General features: G+C 33.0%; 1 protein-coding gene across 20 annotated transcripts in view; it reads left to right on the top strand.

Moving 5' to 3' along the window:
• The window catches only part of CHD9 (chromodomain helicase DNA binding protein 9), a 172,801-nt gene that overhangs the window by 102,114 nt on the left and 51,465 nt on the right, over positions 1–19,222 (top strand). For all 20 annotated transcript variants that reach the window (XM_057713156.1, XM_057713155.1, XM_057713157.1 and 17 more), the window contains 9 exons: positions 139–382; positions 4,237–4,413; positions 5,710–5,853; positions 5,950–6,205; positions 7,313–7,523; positions 8,993–9,188; positions 10,457–10,624; positions 11,846–12,025; positions 18,821–18,931. In XM_057713156.1, coding sequence (XP_057569139.1) covers positions 139–382; positions 4,237–4,413; positions 5,710–5,853; positions 5,950–6,205; positions 7,313–7,523; positions 8,993–9,188; positions 10,457–10,624; positions 11,846–12,025; positions 18,821–18,931 — 1,687 coding nt within the window. The remainder of the gene's footprint in view (positions 1–138; positions 383–4,236; positions 4,414–5,709; positions 5,854–5,949; positions 6,206–7,312; positions 7,524–8,992; positions 9,189–10,456; positions 10,625–11,845; positions 12,026–18,820; positions 18,932–19,222) is intronic.

Raw genomic sequence — 19,222 nt, 5'->3', positions numbered from 1 at the left:
ACTTCAGCAACTTTTGTGTTTTTATAAATGCAAGTATTTTAACTTGATCTCTGATTATTTTTTATATTTATCTTTTAAAACATTGTAGTATACAGAAAACCCCAAAATATACATGGGTAATATATTTGTTTATTTCAGACGAAACTGCATTTTAGCAGATGAAATGGGTCTTGGCAAAACCATTCAATCAATTACATTCCTCTACGAAATCCTTCTGACTGGTATAAGAGGACCTTTCCTGATTATTGCTCCACTTTCTACTATTGCAAACTGGGAGAGAGAATTTCGTACGTGGACTGATATTAATGTTGTGGTTTATCATGGGAGCCTGATTAGCAGACAAATGATACAGCAATATGAGATGTACTTCAGGGACTCACAGGTGTGTTATTGGTGATTTTGTTTGTTGTTTGAAAGGTCAGGTTTGAAAAAGATAAGCATTACATACTAATTACTTTCAAATTTATGATAGATTTTAATTGCCTACTTAGATCTTAGTCTGATCTCTTTATTCATCATGTTTACTTTACAATAAATTTTATTAGCTGAAGAGAAAAATGACAGAAGTAGCCAAGTTCACGCTGTAGTTCACTGGAAGGAAGTGTGCTGATTTATACAAATGTACAAATTTGATTGTATACTTAATTTTTCAAATAGAATAATTGTTTTACTAATTGTTTTCAACTACACGTTACATTTCTTTTAAAAATAATAATTGTCTCTTTGATCATCCTCCAGTTTTTTTTCCTCCATTTTTAAAATTTACATCTTCAGTGACCACTATGGGTTTGAATGCCCACTGAGGTGAAATCACAGGTTCTCTTGTGTGTTCAGTGAATTTTGATTTTAGACATTTTTTAAAATTTGATTTGTTTTGTATATTGGTACAGGCATACCTTTCTATCTTTCTCCACTTTGTACTGGTTATTTCATTACTCTGTTGCTTTGATGGTTTTCTTCTCCCCTATATCCTAGAGGCACATTTTTTTCCATTTTACTTTGGGCACTTACTCTTTAGGAAGGAATACATATTTTTCTGCTAAATACACAGATGATAAAATTGAAATGACGTTATAAGAAAGAATTCCCTAGCAGAAGGTTAAGACTAGAAAGCATGAAGTGCTGAGTTGTAGTTTTGAGTGGTAGTTTGACTGTTCTTAGGTAAAACTTTTATTAAGAAACAAAATTAATTAAAACACAGTTTATGCAAAATTGTACTTTTTCTTTAGAAAAGGTTATGGCATTCTGCCTCAGTGTAGCACCTTGATATTTTATTTTCTTTCACTGATTCTTCTGTTTTATAAGGATGATTATAACATATGGCCAGGTCATGGGATGTGATATAGATTAAGGTAAGATAAAGTACATAGCCTTCTACTTTTGCCTCCCAATTATAACTGATTTTTTACTTATTTGAGGCTGAATATCAATAAAATTAATTGGTTTTTTTCCTTTAACCTCATTTCCCTTCTACTTCTGTGGTTGAAACAATTAGATTTCTATGAAATTAAGCATCTCTGCAATCAGTTCTACTAAAAATTATTACCTTTGCACCTTTGGAGCCTATGGCATCTTAGTTAAGTTATAGTTTGATTTCCTTCCGTAGTGTTTTATTATTCTTAATTGTACATTTGTAGAATTTTAGAGCTGTGTGATATCATTAAAACTACTTAGTTCAATCTCATTTTTTTAAAGGTACATTAAAATATTGAAAGTTTGAGAGATTTTTAACAAGGTTACAGTTTTAATATATGTCTCGAATGAGTTTTGTATAAATGTGATAGCCAGAAAGCTGAAAGATTCTTGATGTTTTGTACACTGAATAGTATATATTAAATTATATTTTTATGGTAAATGTTATACATTCTAGAAAAATATTATGTGAAGGGTTTAAAATGTCAAGAGATAAAGATATCTCCTGAGATAAAACTTCAAATATAGAAATAATTTTCAGAGTTAACTCTTTCAAATATATTTTAATATAAATTAAATGAACATTTAACTTCTGCTTTTTCTAAGCTATTAAATAGTTTGAAATCACAGAATTAGTAAAATTATGCTGTAATTTTCTCAGTTGTCCTAGAAAAAGTAGCAGAGATGATAACACTAATAGCTGTAGACCTTTATTGAGTATTTACCATGTGCCAGGCAATATGCTAAACAGTTTACATGTACTATTTCACTTAATCTTTGTAATATCAACCTCGTAAATAGGTGATAATATCATCCTCATTTACAAATGAGGAAACTGAGGTAAAAAGAAATGATATAGTTTCCCCTAAAATCACAGAGCAAAACTGGGAGTAATAAACTCAAGTCAGTTAGACTCAAGAGCCCTTGTTCTTAAACATTACAGTATCACTCTAATTGAATGCATCATATCCGAGGTTTTTAGAGCTATATGAATACCATAGACTTACACTTTATATCTATCAATATTTTAATAATATTCTACTGGAGCTATTGTTCAGCTTAATGTCCAGTATATGCAGTCAATATGAATTATTATAAAATTAGTGTATTAAGTTGATAGGAATTAAAATCTAAATCAGATCACATGATCTTTCTTAACCCTTCATTTCTCTAATCCCTAATAGTTTATAATTTTCAAATGCATTTAAACATTCTCTTCACTTGGATTCTAGAACTTTATACTGTCCTGTATCACCACCTATTCCTTCTGAAGCCCCCTTTAACTGATTCCTTCTTGTCTTCCCATACCTAAACTTGGGGGTGACCCAGGGCTCAGTCTTCAGACTTTTTATATCCATGCTCATTCCATCAGAGATTTCATTCAGGCACACAACTTAATTACTGTCTGTACTGCTGGAAACTCCCAAATCTGTATCACAAACTCTAACCTGTTTCCTAAATTCCAGTCATATGCAAATGCCTCAATTACTCTCCTTGAATATCTAATAGACATCTTAAACATAACATGTCCAAAACCAAAATCCTGTATTTTCTCATTGTAGTAAATGGGAATACCAGCTTCTAGTTGTTTGAGCCAAAACGTTTAGTCAAAATTGAATCCTCTCTTTATCTCACTCCACTCCTATCCTGTTGGTTCTACCTTCAAATTAAATCCAGAACCGAGCACTTCTTATGACCTCCATTGATGATCTCTTGCTTGAATTACTGCAACAGCCTCTTAATTGGTTTCTACGATCCTGTCCTTGGCCTTTTTAAGACTATTTTTACCAGAACAGCCAAGGGATTCTTTTTAAATGTATGTCAAATCAAGGCACGTCTTATCTCAAAACCCTCCAATAGCTTCTTGCTAACAGTAAGAGCCAGAGTCCTTACCACAGCTTTCAAGGCCCTATACAGCCGCATCCCCTCCACTCTCAATGGATTTCAGTCACTCTGGGTTTCTTGCTATTATTTGAATACTGCCAAAGGTACTCCCACATTACAGCATTCACATTCTCTATTTCTACCAAGAATGCTTTCTCATCCAGATCTCTAGTTATTAACATGGCTTCCTCCCTCATCCTCAGCACTTTGTTCAAATGTCACTCCTTAGTGACGGCCTCCCAGCCACTCTAAGGATAATTGGAATGGTTACCTCCAACCCCATACTTCCTACTCCACGTCACTGTTTTATTTTAGTCTATGACCTTTATTACTTTCTAACTTAGTTGTTTTTGTTTTTAATTTTTTTTTTTAATGGCTGTGTTCTATATTTGAGTCATCAGAATGTAAGTTCCACTTGGTTAATTCTTTTTGTCTGTCTTGTTTACTACTATATCTCCAGCAACTAGAACAGAGTCTGGCACATAGACACTCAGTAAATAATTGCTGAATAAATGACATGAGTGGCCAGTTTTTATATTAACTGATTTGCCATTATATGTGTGGAGTCATGGATATAAGTAATAGACATTAATTACTGAAATTTCATTGGCCAGATTTTATAATAATCATTTTTTTTGGACTTAACATTGTTATTACAGCTCTTAAAAATTACAGAATGTTTTATCAAGCAGTAATTATTTGGATATTTGTATAATTGTGTTGGCATAATCTTTAACAACATTCTTGAAAATACAGCAATCTAATACAGCTTTAATGCTAAAGTTACTTATTTTAAGGGAGTGTGCATATATAAAAATTTCAGTGGAAAATATTTTATAGAAGATGTCATTAAATGATTTTTATGCTGCTTGGCAGGAATTAAAAATTATATGATCAAGACATTTTAGCAAATTATTGTCTTTGATAATAAATTTCTAGGGGCGTATCATTCGAGGAGCTTACAGATTCCAGGCCATTATCACCACTTTTGAAATGATTCTCGGAGGCTGTGGAGAGCTTAATGCAATTGAATGGCGATGTGTGATTATTGATGAAGCACATAGGTTAAAAAATAAAAATTGTAAACTTCTAGAAGGTCTGAAACTCATGAATCTGGTAAGTAACTTAATGTCATTTTTATGACTTACTTCCGTTTCTTAGCTACATAGTAAAAACAAAGAGCTAATGCCAAAAACTTATCCCTTTTTTTTATTTTAGAATACAGATTTCTACCTGTGATAATTAAAATTAGTTTGCTTTAATTAATTAGTAAGGGGAAAAAAGCTCATCTGTCTTATAAGACTTAAATTTTTTAGTTCTTTCCTCCAAAATGCTTTAGTAATTAACTGCTGGAATTAAAGAAAGAGAAACCTCTGTAGAATGTCCTATTCAAAAAAAATACAACTACAAGTTTTAAGGCATAAATTCCTCAATAAAAAGCCCTTTCACCAAAGTTATATTGTTCAGATCATTTATGATAGAGGGATAAAGTTTCTACATAATTCTGCATACTTAGCATATATTTATTATAATTAATGGGATTTTTGAAAATCAGTGTTTACTTTAAAATCAAAGTATTGTGTTTTTTAGCATTTTGATTTAATTAACATCACATAATTAGTACATGACCACTTGCACAAATTACTCTTCATCCATGCCCACCCTTACTCTTCCACTCCTTACTTCAGTGTTTGCAGATTGGTATATGTCAGTCTAGACTGTTTCCTAACGTTAAATACTTATGCAGACATACAGATACATATACAAATATTTAGCTTAGGAATTTAGAGGTAATGTCAAATCAGATTTTAAATACTTTGTACTATTATCATTAAAAATATTTTGATTTACTTTTGTTACTATTATATTTAATTTGTAATGCAGTTCTAGTTTAGAAGTATATTCCAGTCAGCCCTTCACGTTCTTGAATTGTAGCTTTAATGATTTAAGAACTTATTCTCGTATAAGAAGTCAGGTGATGATCTGCGAAATTATAAAGAATGAGCACGGTTTTGTATACAAATTACCACACCAAGAACGGTTGAGTACCCCCCAGAATGTCCTCTTTGTTCTTTAAAATGTCTATTTCCTTGGAAAAAAACCTAAAATGTGCTTATTAATTATTTAGAATTTTTCTTTTAGAAGCAATAGGTAAGAATTAATAACAAAGTAAACTATTACGAGAATGATAGAGTTTTATAAAAAGTGATCAAGAAAGTAAATTAATGAAGATGTATGGGTAGAGCTGTATTTTGAGTTGACTTGAAAATTATGGTCAGAAAAATATTTGCTTTTCAAACACTGAAACATTTGATAATCTGTCAGCATTCATATAATTTTAGTACTATGCATAGTGTTTGACATGAACACTGTAGTGCATGTTATTAACATGTTATTCTTCCTTTATATTAGGAACACAAGGTACTTTTGACTGGTACGCCTCTCCAAAATACAGTTGAAGAACTATTCAGTCTTCTTCACTTTCTGGAACCCTTAAGGTTTCCTTCTGAATCAACGTTTATGCAAGAGTTTGGGGATCTGAAAACAGAGGAACAGGTATCCTATTGGTCTTTGTAAATAAGTACATCAGATCTCTTCTCATTGTAATTATGTGTATGTATGCTACATATATTTTCATCATTTTTTATGCAGGTGCAAAAACTTCAGGCTATCTTGAAACCAATGATGTTGAGGCGATTGAAAGAAGATGTGGAAAAGAAGTTGGCACCTAAAGAAGAAACCATCATTGAAGTAGAACTTACTAACATTCAGAAGAAATACTACCGGGCTATTCTGGAGAAGAACTTTTCATTTTTATCCAAAGGAGCAGGGCAGACTAATGTACCCAACTTGGTCAATACCATGATGGAGCTCAGGAAGTGTTGTAATCACCCATATCTTATCAAAGGTAGCTAAAAAGGATTGCAAACAAATCCTTTTTTTTTGACAAATACTCATGAAAAAATAACACAGCACCACTACAGCTATAGTGGCTGTTACAAGGAAAGGCAGTGATCCTATAACTCTCCATCCTGGTGTACTGAGGGATTACAAGTATTCCGGAGTCAAGGACATGTAAGCTACTTCATTACAGTGTCCCATGTTAGTATCACCAGATTACAAAAGCAGCAGTTGTGTTCAGTCTAACGTGGACAGTAATTCCTTCTCCAGTTTTTATCCTCCTTATGGACAAAGACAGCAAGGCCCATCTTTGAACTTCCGAATTTATATTTTTCTTCCTGGTGTCTTTTCAGTCTGGATACCCTAGCTATTGTCTCTCAGTTTTTGTGTTCTAGTAACATTACTTTTTAAAGTCTTGTTGCTTCTCTTCTAACAGTCTCTCTGTACAACATTTGGGTGTTTTCACTTATTCCTGGGAATATACTCGTACTTTATTCAAGACAAGCCATTTCTTAGACCAGTAACTAACTCACTTGCAATCCTGGTACTCATTTATGGCTAGACAGACTGAAGGAAAGCAGAGAGCTTTTAATGCTAAGGTAGACTCTGGAAGAAGTATCATCAAAGACCTATAACTTGACTTTCCTTTTAATTTTTCTTGTTTGTTTTGATGGCAAACAGGATGTCCATCCAGATTAAGTATGATCACCTTTCAGTGATGATCAGTGTTATAATGGTATTTAAATACTAGATGTTTATTTAAAAATCTGTGTTTACTCACCTAGATTAGAACTGCATTTTCATTAATTCATTTCCTAAATAGCATTCATTAAACATTTAGCAAACATAAATTTATATAAGACGTTATGCCAGGTGTCTTGGGAGATAAAAAATGCTTAAGACAGTGTCCATATCCTCAATGGAATTATAGGCTGGTGTTGGTGGGAATTTAGCCACAAACATTTTTATAAATAATTCTAATAAAAGCAGTGTGCCTACCATTAGAAAATTTTAATGTGTTACAGAAGCACAGAAGAGCACTTTTTAAAAAGAAAGCAGTTGGGCGTTATCTGCATTTGTGCATTGATGCTATCTTCTTATATTTCTTTGACAGGTGCAGAGGAGAAAATACTTGGAGAATTTAGAGATACATATAATCCAGCTGCTTCTGATTTTCATCTTCAAGCAATGATCCAGTCTGCTGGCAAATTGGTCCTTATTGATAAATTGCTTCCTAAAATGAAAGCAGGAGGTCATAAAGTGCTCATCTTCTCTCAGATGGTACGCTGCCTTGATATCCTGGAAGACTATCTTATACATAAAAGGTAAGGCATATAATTCACCACTGAATTATACTATAAATTATGCCAAGTATATGCTATTAAGGTTTTTGCAGCACTGTACTGTAACCCAGCTTCCTGACATCTTCCCCCTTATCTAGATAAGAATCCATTTAAATCTATGCATAAAGATTATTTTAAGATTACATGTTTTCCTAACCTGTATATGTTGCAGTAGTAGACAGGGCTAAGGAGACTGATTAAGAACATTTTGCAAATTGATAGTTACTTGTTGACCTACAAATGAGTTTATTAGTATACATTTTATGCAGTTTGTTAACCTTGTAGTAGCAACATTTTAAATGGATTTATAACCATTTTCAAAACTAAAGAAAATGATTCAAGATCGTTTTCAGATCTTTCTCATTGTTATAATTAGGACCTGAACTTGCTGCGTTTTGACTTATTATACACTATATAATATTAAAAGAGAATCTGAAGATTCAGCTGTAATTGAAGTTTACTGTATTTTGACCCTTATTAGTAAGTAAAGATCTGTCTATACTAGTATATATTATTGGAGATTTTGTAGTTCATTTTTATTTTTCAATCTGTTTTTAGTTCCACTTTCAGTGTCAGTGTTCCTCTCCTTTAGTCTTATTCCAAAATGTGTATTATTCTCAATTTTATACCATGTAAATAGAAGGAGGACTAAATTGCGATATTCCTAGAAGAGCCGTTCTTGCATTTTCTTGATGTCTTTACACGAAAAACTTTATGAGATAAAGGTAAATTTGACTTATGAATTTCATGGAAAACCTCAGGTTTCTTTAATGTCAAAAGTAACATTGTTAGAAGTCCCACCGCTGTTTCACAGGTACTAGAGATAACAGTTGAGCTGCTGCTGAGACTAGTAAATTATAGGTGGAAAGAAGTGTCTTAAACCAAAAGGGGTGTGGCAAGTGTCATGTGTATTCCTCTGCTAGTTCCTAAATTTTTATGTATCTTATTTTTATTGATGTGTAGTAATTTCTGAGTTTTATGTTAAATGAGGAAAGATAAAAAGAAGTTAAAATTTAGTTGCTTGGCAGTGATGACTATAAAGGAAGAATAACATGATTAAGGTTGAGAGAATAACATGATTAAGGTAGAGAGAAATGTTTTTAAGTTTCCTGTATTGTGTTTTATGAAAGTCTTTGCATCTTGCCAAAAAAAAAAAGAAAAAGTCATTTGTTATAATGAGATCAGTAAAGTATATTAATTATAAAGGTATTTTACCTATACATCCAGGAATGCAGAGATTTTGTAACTCTATGTTACTTTGTGTTTCCTATTGAGAATCAACACTGAGAAGTACAAACACATAGAAACTGGTTGGGGTAATATCACTTCTTATTTTTGTAGTAAACATAATGTTGCAGGAAAACTGATAGATATGTGTCTGTCACATTTGATAGAATACCTTCATTTTCATTATATTTATCTATCTAAATTTATTTCATTTCATTTGGTAGATATTTATATGAGCGAATCGATGGAAGAGTCAGAGGGAATCTTCGACAAGCTGCTATAGATCGATTTAGTAAACCTGATTCAGATCGATTTGTCTTCCTTCTGTGTACCCGAGCTGGTGGATTGGGCATCAACTTAACTGCAGCTGATACATGTATAATTTTTGATTCTGATTGGAATCCTCAGAATGACCTTCAGGTAAACAAATTTCCTGGCTAAGAGAATTTTTTTTTAAATTCCTGTAGCTATCTTTGATAATCTACCTGTTTTATTTTTATCTGGACAAATCAACATGTATGTTTCCTTAAGAAATATCTATGCCAAGTAAAGTAGGTGAAATTATTTTCATTTTAATTTAATGACAGTAAAATATAATAAAATATACTTATTTAGATTATGTATCTTCTAAAAAGGTTTACCTACTCCAGTACAGTATTTAATTTTTTAAAGTATATCAGGTAAATTTGAGAAAGGCCTACAGTTTAAGAATAACTTATTTTACTTCCATGAAAATAAGTACTTGCTTATCCTGATTTCATCTTCTTAATCATTACATAATATAGTATGCATAGAATTGAGGCATAATTGAATATGCCTTTTTATGAAATACTATAAAAAATTAATGTATGCATATAAATTAAGACTGTACTTGGACTTCATAGAAACATAGGACTATTCATTAGTGATTAGAATGAGTCAAAGTTTACAGAAAATGTGTGTCTATGAAGGATATGAGAAGAGAACAAAGTATTGGCGAAATTATTTTATTGTTCATGATAGTCTTAGTACTGTAATTGATATTATTCTTGAGAATATACTTGGCTTAATAAAAGATAATGTTTTAACCTCTCATTTGTATAATCTAGTTGAAAATGTATCAGACAAGTTTTAAATTTAGTAGAACTCAAGACAAAATATGAAGCTCTTATGTAACCTCTGATATCTCTACTTCCAATATGTCTACATATTCAATAATTAGTTCTTTCTATGTTTAAATAAAATGTAGGCCTCCAGAGTTATTCGTCTTATGTTTTAACCCCTTTCAGAATTACCCAGCTTAACTAAAATATATTGAAAAGATTGTTGATAATGGAGTAGAAAAAAAACTTTTAATTTAGGGTTAGATTTTAAATTTAAAGCCAGAGGCTAAAAAAATGTGTTCATAGAGTTTTATGTTCCTGTCTAGAATTATATTGATGACACCCTCTTTAAAAAGTAGTATTTCTTAGTGAATTTATATTCTCTGAAATATGTTTAAATTTTAATTTATTGTTGATTGTGGAATCATGTCTCATTTTAGTAAGCTCTACCTTCATTTCCAGAGAAAGGTTATATGCAATTCAGTAGCAAGAATGTCTAAAAATTCTTACACATACTTTTATATTCCATCAGGATAGTTTAATGCGTAATGCCTTTTGTGCTATTTTATAAAATAAATTGAATCTGTAATTTTTCATTTTTTACAGGCCCAAGCTCGTTGCCACAGAATCGGTCAGAATAAAGCAGTTAAAGTCTACCGACTAGTGACTCGTAACTCATATGAGAGAGAGATGTTTGACCGAGCCAGTCTGAAACTGGGTCTAGATAAGGCTGTGTTACAGAGCATGAGTGGAAGAGAAAGTAATGTTGGTGGTGTATGTATATTTTCTTCTTCACTTAGAGTTTTCCTGTTTTTTTTTTTTCTTTTTTTTTTTAATTTATTTATTTATTATTTTTGGGGGGGTACACCAAGTTCAATCATCTGTTTTTATACACATATCCCCATATTCCCTCCCTTCCTTGACTCCCCCCCCCATCGAGTCCCCCCCACCCTCCCCGCCCCAGTCCTCTAAGGCATCTTCCATCCTCGAGTTGGACTGCCTTTGTTATACAACAACTTCCCACGGACTATCTATTTTACAGTTGGTAGTATATATATGTCTGTGCTACTCTCTCGCTTCATCTCAGCTTCCCCTTCACCCCCCGCCCCCTGCCAAACCTCAAGTTCTCCAGTCCATTCTCTGTATCTGCGTCCTTGTTCTTGTCACTGAGTTCATCAGTACCATTTTTAGATTCTGTATATGTGAGTTAGCATACAATATTTGTCTTTCTCTTTCTGACTTACTTCACTCTGTATGACAGACTGTAGTTCTATCCACCTCATTACATATAGCTCCATCTCATCCCTTTTTATAGCTGAGTAATATTCCATTGTATATATATGCCACATTTTCTTTATCCATTCATTTGTTGATGGGAGTTTTCCTGTTTTTGTTTACATTTAATTTAAACCCCAGAGAGCATATTACTTAATTTTGATCCATACTGAACACCTGATAAATACTTTTATGTTTGGAACCTGTCTATATAGCTTCAGTGCTTGTGAATTCTAAGAATGTGTTTTCAAGTAGAAATTCTTCCTTTCAGGACGTTTGGCACAGCAAAGTAGAATTTGTGTTTTTCTGCATTTTTTCTATAAACATTTTTTCACATTTTTTTTTTAGGGCCAAACTACTAGTGTTGGCTTTTGTCTCATTATAAATGATGTTTTTGGCATTTTTTTCCCCTCAGTCTTATTTATATCTTGTGCTTATAACAACTATCGAATCCTATCCTAGTACTAAAAGGAACCTTGAGAGGTTACCTGCCCCAGAGGCTTCGTTTTAACTGAAGTTATTTTAGGCAAATGGCAGATCTTACTTTAAAGATAGTGATGAGTCAACAACTTCAATATGTTCTTTCAGAGAATTCCCTCAGGTGCATCCCAAGCCCCAAATGTGATGTAAATGTGACTTCTGTGTTCTTTAACATTCTTTAGTGATACTTTCTCATTTTATGAACTTAAAAAAATTATTACCACAATTTTTGCTTTTTAGATTCAACAGCTTTCCAAAAAGGAAATAGAAGATCTGCTTCGAAGAGGTGCTTATGGTGCCATTATGGAAGAAGAAGATGAAGGCTCTAAATTCTGTGAAGAAGATATTGATCAGATTTTACTACGTCGTACAAAAACCATTACAATTGAGTCAGAAGGACGTGGGTCAACATTTGCCAAGGTAACAGTGAGTGATATTTTATTTAAAAAAAAACCTGTAATGTTCTCTTCTAAAAAAAATTTAATTCTTACTATACTAATTATTTGAGGAGCATCTACATAATGTTTAAATAAACTGAATTACTCAAAAGAAGTAGGTAATATATTCTTTTCCTTCATTTATTTCTGATCTGTCCTATCAGATTTCATGTAATGCTCTTATGCTAGTGAAATGGAGTAGGAGTAATAACTAGAAATGGTTCTAAGTATTAATCAGAGTAGAACATTCAAAGTCAAATTTAGAAATCAAAGAACATGTATGCCAAAGTCAGAGCAAAGTATAAGTAATAAAGTGTAGGAGGTTAAATCATCTTATGTTAACTTATAATAATTTAAAATACTTAAAGGAGAGACGTGATTTCTAGTTTCATTTTAAATATTTAAATCAAGTTTGGGGAGGGCAAAATGAAATTTGTATCTTGAAAAGAAATATTAATAACTGTATCACCCCTATTTGGGGAAAACATTTTAAAAGTTTGCTAACTGCCTTTATGTTCCTCCCCCGGCCCCCTATACACACACAACAGAGACATGGTAAACCTATATCTTGCATTCATCTGAAGAGTTATTTATTGCAGTATTCTGTCCCAGCTGCACTGATTCATACAGGTCTTCTCGTTTCCACTTTGCTTCCTTTCTACATTTTCTTCCTTCATCCCCTCTCCACTTCCAACCCAGAAGTCTTTCTTCATGTTATGGAGAACACTGTAGTATAGCAGGTAGTCCAGGTTCTACACCAAAAGTAATGATATCAATCTTCATATGAAAAATTTTCTCTTGCATTCACTCATCAAGCTAATGTAATCTTGTGTCAGGGACTTTACTAAGTGTTGGAAATACTAAAATGAAAGGATTCTAGTCACTGAAAAAAGTAAAGGAGAAAGTATTAATTCTGCATAAAGTGGGAGAACAGCCAATCAAGAAAGCCTTTGCAGAGAAAGTAACATTTGAGCTGAGTCTTGAAGGAAGTTTGAATTTCCTTGTGTTACAAAAAGAGAAAGTTACATACATGAACCATATGTTACTAAACTACAAGGAAGATTTCAAGAACTATGGCATAGGCCTGTGTGGATGGATACACAGTGTAAATTAAATGGAGATGAAAATGAAGGTTAAGGAGGTTGGACCCAAATTGTGAAGGGCTCAAAAAAATTCCATTTTGAGGAATTTGAACTTGATCCTGAGGCAGTTAAAAAGCTTTTAAATCCCTTCAAACAGAAAATGGACATAATGTGATCTGGTTTAGAAATTTAACTCCAGCAGCAGTGTAGAGAATGAGATTGAAATGAGAAAGACTAGAGACATAGAGACCAGCTAAGAGGCTTCTATAGGCTCTCGTGATGGGCAAACTAGGGCAGTGGAGACCCACTTGAATCAACAGGAATTGATGACCAGTTAGAAATTTGTGAAAGGAGGAGTCAAAAATAACTTGAAGAGAGATTTCTGGCTCAAGTAGGTAGGAGGGCTACGGTGTTACTAAATAAGAGAGTACAGGAGAAGCAGGTTCATACGGAGAAAATAAAATATTGGAGCTGTTATATTTGTGGCATTTACAGGGCATCCAATTGGAAATATCCAGGAGAGTTGCCTAGGATACAGATATAGATTTGGGAGTTAATAGAGAAAAAACAGAAGGAAGTAGTGTTGTGGAAACAAAAGGAATACTGCAGAAGTAAAGTATAAGGTTGAGAACTAAAACTAGTCATGATTGGATAGATATACCCTGGCTCTAGCTTCTTTCCTGAGAAGTCTTGTTTCCTTTGGGTTCCTTAGTCTTACTCAGGGTTTCAACATACTATGTACAGATACTTTTCCCCTCATGCCTGAAATTATCTGAAATTTAATTAATGTAACCAAAAGGTATTAGTCATAGAAATCAACTTTGTTGGTTAGGCCAAGCATAGAGATGTTCTCCTTAAAGTTTTTTTTCTTTTCTTTCTTTCTTTTTTATTAATGAAGGCATATCCTCATTTACAGTGTTAATGATAATAATCATGGAAAGTCAGAACACCAGGGTTTGAATTCTGACTCATAAGCTTAGTGACCTTGGACAGTTAACTTAACCTTTATGAGTCTTTCTTGTCCTGAAAGAGGAGAGCATAATAGTCATGCCTGACCTTTTCTATTTTACTATAAAATGCTATGTGAGTATTATTTTACTCAGGTATGCTCTAATTGTAACCAGCTGTACTCTAAGAATGTGAAATACTTAAACACTTAAGTATCTATTTTAAACCCTCAGACCAGGGAGTAATTGTTGCATTTGAAAAGAGAGCTTACTGAAGAAGTACCACAATAGCTGAAGAGGTATCAAATTAGCCCGTACTTGTATTATAATTTTTTCATTTCCATAATTGTGTGAGAATGCCACTGTATGGTGGGCATTTGGCATAGTGGAATATGGCACTGCTATATAGTGGCACCTAAGAAATAAAGTTGATACTCTTTTTTGCTTTTCTCTGGAATTTCCAAAAACTTCAGCCGCGCCTTTATTTTCAGTAGTTTTGGTAAATGTAATTCTAATCCACGTTTCATTGCGTTATCAAAGAGTTTTTGCTGAGGAGCTACATATATGGTGCGGGGTGCATATTGGTAGCCTCACCTATAAGTGGTTATATCACCTAAATCTTGTTTTGAGAGATTTTCATAAGGGCAATTAGGTGGAACCTAGAAACAGAAGTTTCTGATCTGCTGTTAAATTCGGTGTAGAACAAAAGGCTTTGAATTGCTTCACTTACAAAAAGAAAACAAAGCAGACCGAATGAAGCTTCATTTGGATTGCTTACTTATAAAGGCCTTTCTGTGGCACCTAAGATCTGCTACTTTCTGATATAGGAAGATGGACTTCACCGTTTAAAACTTCCCTTGCAAATAGTAAAGGAATTTAATGATTAAAGGAATACATTTTAAGAAAAATATTTTGAGAGGAACTAGGATATTAAGATTTAACATTTGAAAGTAGCCAGTAAACCTATACTTGACGGAATCTTCTACAACAGGCATTTCATTTCTGTAGTCATTAATCCATTGTTAGAAACCTTGAGAAAGGACTTCCCTGGAAGTCCAGTGGTTGAGACACCGTGCTTCCGCTGCAGGGGGACCTAGGATCCTGCATACTACCAAGTGTGCCCCCCCACCCTCAAAAAAATAACCGAAACTTTGAGAATTTTGTAAATCATCTTCAAAATAGGTTGTATGTCAATTAAAAAGAGCATCTGGAATTATTTACAAATATTAAAATTTTTTAATATCAAAAAATGAATATCATTTTTCTTATAATATTTTTTTTAAAAAGCCATTTAATTGTGAGGTATAGTTTCTTCTGGGAAAATTTTTTTAGTTATCAACAATTATATGGTAGCGGCATAAAATTGATCATCTACTATAACAGAATTTTTTTTTAAGGTAAGCAACCATAAAGTAATATTTTCAAAAATCTAATTATTTCCTTTTAGTGACTTTTCATATTTAATGGCTTCTCAAGAGGCATGTATCAATGAAACTGTAGGACAGAATAAAACCCTATGAACTTAAGTGAACTTTTCATTGTCCCTGAAAATTGATGAGCTTATATTAATGAATATTTGAAAACATGGATATTGTAGGTCCTCAATTAGGAGAAATTCGTTTCTGAATTAACAAAATGAAGTCCCACCATAGTTTTGGAATTGCTTGGGTATCATTGTATGTCTGTTACTCATACTCATTCATGCCATGTTGATGAATTGTCATCATATACTTACGTTTATGCAGATGATGTTACCTATCTACTTGTCATTTTATCAGACTTTTGGGTTGACCCAAAAATTCGTTTGTATTTTTCTGTAACATCTTACGGAAAACCCGAATGAACTTTTTGGCTAATCCAATAGTTAACCTTTACTCTTTTAAGTTGATTATGAGCTTTTAGAATATGTGTTTTATCATTAAGAGGTATCTCACTGTATTATTTTCTGTTGCCACTGTAACAAATTACCACAAATTTAGTGGCTTAAAACAACACAGATTTATTCTCTTATAGTTTTGAGTGCCAGAAGTCCAAAATGAGTTGTACAGGGCTAAAATAAAAATGTCAGCAGGGCTGATTTCTTCTGGAGGCTTTAGAAGAGAATCTGTTTATCTCTTCCAGCTTTTAAGAATGCCTACATCTTTTGGTTGTGACCACATTATTCTAGTCTCAGCTTCTGTTGTCACATAGCCTTTTCCTCTTCAGTAGTGGAATCTCCTTTTCTTTCCCTTGCATTCAGGACAGTTGTGATTGCATTTAGGGCCTGCCTGGGTAATATAGGCTAATCTCCCCATTTCAGGACCCTTAACTTAATCACATCTGCCAAGCTTCTTTTGCCATATAAACTAACATTCACAAGGTTCCAAGAAGTAAGACGTAAATATCTGTGCGAGTCATTATTCAGCCTACCACACTCATCATTTCAGAGAAATAAAAAATTGCTATTTTCAGTAATTTCATAAGAATAAAGCTATAGTTTAGAACAAGCAGAGAAAGGGAACTTAAATTCATTTTGTTAAAGCACTTATTTCTGTGACTTCTGTTTCATAAATATACCAGAAAATGCATATTTTCAAACACTTATAATATTTAAATACTTCCTACATACAAGCATCTTAATAACCCAGTCTCAAAAGAATGTTTGGTGGAACGAACATATTACTTGGTAAGCAGTATCATGAACAGACATTGCAAAGTTCAGCAAGTAGCATTTAGGACTTTAATTTCAGTTCCGCGACCGGGGATCGAACTCTCACCCGCTGCGGTGACAGTGCAGAGTCTTAACCACTGGATCGCCAGGGAATTCCGTCCTACTAATTTTTTAGATGTTTTATAAAGATTTCAAACTACAAATATAGGCAGAATAGTCTGATGAGACCTGTGTATTTATCACCCAGCTTCAACAGTTATCTACTCATGCTAAACTTTTTTCATCACCACCCTACCCATCTTTCATATTATTTTACTTTTTATTTTTAAAATTTATTTTATTGAATTATAGTTGATTTACAGTGTTGTGTTAATTTCTGCTGTACAGCAATGCAATTCAGTTATGAATGTATATGCATATTCTTTTTCATATTCTTTTCCATTTTGGTTGGATACCAAATATAGTTCCCTGTGCTGTAGAGTAAAACCTTGTTGTTTATCCATTCTGTATATAATAGTTTGCATCTCGTATTAATTTAAAGCAAACCCCAGACCCAATGTCATCATTTCTATAAATGTTTCCATCTGTATCTCTAAAGATAAAGATTTCTTTAACACAACCACAATACTATTGATCACATTTAAAAATAAAATTAACACTAATTCCCTTTTTTTTTGGTGGGGGGGCCACACCATGCGGCTTGCAGGATCTTAGTTCCCCAACCAGGGACTGAACCTGCGCCCTTGGCAAGGAAAGCGTGGAGTCCTAACCACAGGATCATCAGGGAATTCCCAACACTAATTCCTTGATATTGATAATTTTCCAGTGTTAAAACCTTCAGTTATCTTGAATGTTATAAATGGCTTGTTTGCTTGTAGTAGTTTTATTACCTTTCCTATGTATAATTTTCTGCATTGTAAAGTTCCATTGAAATGGGTTCTTTAGTGAAGATTTTTATCATTTGATTATATCCCAGATAATTAAGCATTATCCTACAGCCATTCACTAATTATATTCTCCTTTGAAAATCATTTTATGTGACTGTATTCTCCCATTTATTCTTATAGAAGTTTAGCATGCATCTTTCAAGGTGTTTTCTTAAAGCATTGTATATCTTCACTGTGTATTTCATTTTTATAAAACACTTTGATAATTTTCTTTGAAATAGTATATCTATTTTTAGGAACTTAAGTTGCAAATAGTGGTTATTTATGAATGACAGTGTTGAACTGTAATATCTAAAGTTTGATCCAACTAAAAGACTTTATAATTTCTGCAGTATTTAAGAAATTAAATCATTTATATTTTCCTTTATTCCTCTGTAATTTCTTAAAATTTTTACAATGCTTATGCAGTATTTTTGTTGTAAGGAAAAGCACTTTTAAAATAAAGATAGGCAGTGACTCATTTTTCTTTATTTGTTATATTCGGTATTGCATTTTTTTAGGAGACATATCTACGTAAAAATGGGATGGATGTAAAGTAGGAAAATACCAGAAAATGAACTTTATAGGGCAAATAAGTTTGAAATTCTTGTTGTAACCTAATTTCTTAATATTCGTGTAGTGTTTCTTTCTTTCTTTCTTTCCTCTGCGCTGGGTCTTCATTGCGGCACAAGGGCTCAGTAGTTGCAGTGCGCCAGCTTAGTTGCGGTATATGGGATCTTAGTTCCCTGACCAGAGATCGAACCTGGGCCCCCTGCATTGGGAGCATGGAGTCTTAACCACTGGACCACCAGGGAAGTCCCTGTTTGTGTAATATTTCTAAAAAGCAATTCTGTATCCTGTGTGGTTTTTTTTGGCCAAAAAGATTTGATCCCTGCTTACCCAAAGTTTGAGAGTTAAACAACAGTAATAACTTCTTTAACTTTGCTCCTAAAACTCCAGCCTGTGTTGGTATTAAGCCTTTTGCTTTAAGCAGATGCTGTGCTATGTTTCAGACCATTGTAATTTGAAACGTCCTTTGAGTGTGTGTACATGCTGAATTCATAATCTATCCACAGTAAATGTGAGGAGATAAGGTTTTAGATATACTTTGATAGATTTTTTTTTTCCTCTAAGCTTCAAAACATTTTGAAAAACTTCTGTCATGTATTTCAGGCAAGTTTTGTGGCATCTGGAAACCGAACAGATATTTCCTTAGATGATCCCAACTTCTGGCAAAAATGGGCAAAAAAGGCAGAAATAGATATAGATGCCATCAGTGGTAGAGTAAGTATTTCTTTCCCTTTTAAAAAAATTACCTTTTGGAATACTTTGGTAATATTATTATAATATTTTCAGGTGTTCAACTGTGTGCTTACTGAAATAAATTTATCTGCATAAATAAATTGATACAGGGCAGTAGAATGATAACATGTTGAGTCAGGCACTGCTTCAGTTTAATTCTTCTGCTGTCTGTCCTGATAGGTTGTAACACAGGGAAAGTTTAATTTTGGAGGTTATTTATGTTCTTAAAATTATAATGTGTTTTTTAATTTTTAAAATGTCTTCAACTAATGG

Source organism: Hippopotamus amphibius, chromosome 16 (genome assembly GCF_030028045.1).
Source record: "Hippopotamus amphibius kiboko isolate mHipAmp2 chromosome 16, mHipAmp2.hap2, whole genome shotgun sequence".
Taxonomy (NCBI): Eukaryota; Metazoa; Chordata; class Mammalia; order Artiodactyla; family Hippopotamidae; genus Hippopotamus; species Hippopotamus amphibius.
This window is presented reverse-complemented; position numbering and strand designations above follow the sequence as displayed.